The sequence below is a fragment of the Sinocyclocheilus rhinocerous genome, unplaced genomic scaffold, assembly GCF_001515625.1.
Source record: "Sinocyclocheilus rhinocerous isolate Xijiao unplaced genomic scaffold, SAMN03320098_v1.1 scaffold3201, whole genome shotgun sequence".
Taxonomy (NCBI): domain Eukaryota; kingdom Metazoa; phylum Chordata; class Actinopteri; order Cypriniformes; family Cyprinidae; genus Sinocyclocheilus; species Sinocyclocheilus rhinocerous.
In genome coordinates, this window is record NW_015662182.1 from 222,267 (window position 1) to 226,099 (window position 3,833).

The following is a 3,833-nucleotide window of genomic DNA, read 5'->3' on the forward strand; positions in this document are numbered from 1 at the left end:
ATAAGGCTCTGTGAAAACACCGTGCAAAAATTGAAGGACAACAAAGTGACCTTTCACAATCATTGAACAGCCCTGTTTTTTAGTCTGTCAATGAATAGCATTATGCTTAATATTTATTCAGATCTCGGTTGACTCGATTATTTATAGCACGATTCATTACTATTATTTTCCAAAATATGCTTGAAGACGTGTAAATGGAGGAACAATCTGCACCTAACGGAAATATTGCCAAAAATACACCAGGCATCACAAAAATATAGGCCTAATCAGAATATATAGATCTATAAAACGTTGAAAAAAATCGCTGCTGGAGCGCATTATGGAATTTATTTCCACACTAGATGCATTTCATAAGCTGAATTTCCAAATATTCTATTATGTGTATTTCAAATTCTGCTTTCAACCTTGCTGCCGATTCTTAAAATTCACGTTTGAAGATTCATATGCAGGCTGAGGCACTTTTGCCACGATCAGCCATAAACCCATGTCATAAACCCACCCTGATGTTTGATTGACATTCTCTCATGTGTATGTCGCGCAGAAAGAAAAAAATAATAATTCGGAACTACATAAGAGAAATAAATTAATGATTAAGGTAAAACAGATTTATATATTCATTTGTAGGTATAAAGCCCACATACATTTTATTTTGGCTCTTGGTATATTTTGTTGTTATTTATTTACAAATATGTGGAATTTGAAATAAGTTCCAGTGTTTGTGTGGGAAATGATATACAATGGACACAAATCTCCATTCTCCAAACCGCTTGTCTTATGCTGGAGCCCACTGAGCTTTAGGCAGGTTAACACCCCAAACAGGTTATTACACCCATGATCTCATTATCAATGATTCCCATCCAGCTCATGGTAATAGCATAACATTTTACTGTATTCAGTTAATACTGATCACTGATTCTGGCACTACTGTACATTAAGTCTATAACAAACCTTTGTAAAACACTGTAGCAGAAAAAAAAACACTTTATATAAGAGGTTTCAATAGACTTTATTTCAGCTGTATTAACCGTTTCTATTGTCCAGTGCTTTGTTCCTTTTGTTTCCTCTTCTTAAACTGTGTTCTGTGCTCCTACAGGCAGCGGCATTTAGAAGGAAGCTGATGGTCTCCATCCTGTTCATCCACACTTCCATATCCACCTCCTCCAGGGGTGAACAGACTGAACATGTCCTGTCATGTATGCCACCATTTTAATGAAAATTTCTATAGTCAATAACTCACCTAACACAAAACCATTCCAAAACAACAAAGACATTTAAAGAAAGACATAAGAATAAAAGCTTTTTCCTGAACACTGATATGTATTCAAGACTATTTACGTCATGGAATAAAGAAATAAAAAAGGTAACTGCTGCTTATTATCTCACAACTCTGCGATTTACTCTGGTAATTCTGTGAAAAAGGTCAGAATTGTGAGATATAAATTCAGAATTTTTTTTTTTTTTTCGTTTTCTAATTTTTCTTGTAATTTTAAGTTAATATCTTGCAATTCTCCGTTTATATCTCGCAAATAAAGTCAGAATTGTGAGACTTTTTTATTCCTTCTAATAGATATGACTGTTTACATCTCATTTAAAAAAAGGTATTATTGATTTGAATGTATTTACAAGTATGCAAAAACACACACTGTTTGTCTTACCCCAGGATCCAGGCTGATGGTATTCTTGGCCCCTAAATTTAAAACTCTGCCATCCGTTTTATGCAACAAATTCAGCCCAGGTGCTCCATTTTTACCTCCTAAATGAGCCAAGAATTATTTACACACATATATATGTGTGTGTGTGTGTGTGTGTGTGTGTGTATACGTAAGCACATATATGAAAGCATATAAATATACTGCAGATGAAGGTACCATGTAGGCCATAGGGCTGTGTAGAACGCCTCTCCGTTAATACCGACAGAACCACTGGACTACGAAACCGAAGTTTCCGGATCAAACCATCACCGCCGCGGTACAGACCTGCCCCTCCGGAACCGGGCAGCAGGGAAAACTGCTCAAGAATCACTGAATACCTGAGACAGCAACTCAACTTCAAAAATCTCTTCCACATTATGAATGAATGGAACATTTCTATAATGCTGTTACATAGTCAGACCTGCTCTCCAGGATCTCAGGGTCAGTGATGCGAGTGTTTGTCATGTGAGTGTGAACGCCACTGCGCCCGTTCCAGGTTGGCCCCGCCCCCGCACCCCCGGCAACCGTCTCATAGTAACCACTTTTCTCACTGCCGAACGAAATGTTGTTCATGCAACCCTTAAAAACAACAAGTAGGATCATAAATAGCATCTAGAGTTTTTCGTTCCTTGTCAAAGGTGCACACTAGGTGACTAAAGATAATACTAATGATACTAATGTGTTATTTTTAGGGCTGGGTAAAAAAATATTGTTTTCTCGATTTTAATCGATTCTCACTTTTATGAAACAATATCGATTCATAAATCCCAAGAATCAATTAGTCTAGCCTGTCAGATAATAAACGGAAGATTGTAGCGTGCCTCCCGTCCAATAAATTGCAATAAGCTTTGTGATTTGTTACTTTTGATATGAAACAAAGTCTCATATTTCAAATTCTGTCCATTTTATTACAATATTCAAATATTAAATGCCGTTTTGGCGCTATTTAATGTGGAGTGGCAGATCGCTGTAGCGCCTCGGTTAGAAGCGGCAGCACAAACTGATCATCTCCTCTGCTTTAATAGCAGTTACAGTATGAAATAAACATGAATGAACATCCGAAGGTATGCTAAAAGAAAGAGTACAACCTACCGAAATCCGTCTCCTGTCTCATGAAAAACATTCGGTGACCATGAACGCATTAGTCAGCTAGAAAAATGAAGTCTAGAGAGGAGCATTTTCCTAAATATGCACCATATAACATTAATTTTAAATTTTTTTTATTGTTCTTCAATATTTAATTAATGTTTGAATAAATCCATTAGGTTTTTGTGACAACCACCATTTAAATGTTTATTTCAAAAAACGAATTGGAGTAGAAATATAATTGTGTAATTTAAAGTTAAAGTTAGTATTATAACTTTAATATTACAAAAACTTTAAGTGTTTGTATACAAATCAGCTAATTTCAACATAGTATTGACTCTCAGGTATATTTTACAGCATTAGGCTAGTTGAGAGATTTTTTTTCCTTGAGATAATTTGCCATGTCCTGTACCTGATATATATCCAAAATAATCGATATTGAATCGAAATCATAATTTAATCGAATCGAATTGCAAGCTTGTGAAGGATAATCAAATCGAATTGTGAAATTTGTGTCAAAACCCAGCCCTAGTTATTTTTAAGTATCATGCAATGACTACTTTCAATTAACTCCACAGTTAAACTGTAGGAATGCACGATATTATCGGACTGATATCGGAATTGGCCAATAATGGCTTTAAATGTACATATGGGCATCGGCCCGATATGAAAAAATATGCCGATATGTCTTGCCGATAAGAGGAATACATTAACTCACATGTGCTCAGGGTGAGCTAGTGATTAGATCACGTCAACAGTGTGGCTCATTCTTGAAGCAAAGTTTTGTCTGAATGATGATTAGATTGACTAGTTTGGATCACTGCATTTAATCTGTGAAAGCATGTACAGAATGACGAGTTCGGTGTGTGATAGAGTAAACAGTAATAGCACTTGCAGTGGCAGCCTCCCCCAGGTCCTAATGCCCGCTCAGTAAGAAGTTGTAATCTGTAGGGGGCGCTGTTTGCCTACTTCTAATTAAATTAAAAGTAAAATAGCCTACACAAATAACATTTAGGCTGTGTTTGATTAAATAAAGCAGTAATTGATGTCATAAAA

At 35.9% G+C, this 3,833-nt stretch overlaps 1 protein-coding gene across 1 annotated transcript in view; it reads right to left on the reverse strand.

Moving 5' to 3' along the window:
- Nucleotides 1-1,023: 1,023 nt before the first annotated feature.
- Nucleotides 1,024-3,833, reverse strand: part of LOC107727975 (5-oxoprolinase-like) — a 35,564-nt gene continuing 32,754 nt past the window's right edge. Inside the window, exons 21-24 of the mRNA XM_016538028.1 lie at nucleotides 2,113-2,270; nucleotides 1,869-2,029; nucleotides 1,656-1,753; nucleotides 1,024-1,186 (exon numbers count right to left, since the gene is read on the reverse strand). Coding sequence (XP_016393514.1) covers nucleotides 1,088-1,186; nucleotides 1,656-1,753; nucleotides 1,869-2,029; nucleotides 2,113-2,270 — 516 coding nt within the window. The 3' untranslated portion in view covers nucleotides 1,024-1,087. The remainder of the gene's footprint in view (nucleotides 1,187-1,655; nucleotides 1,754-1,868; nucleotides 2,030-2,112; nucleotides 2,271-3,833) is intronic.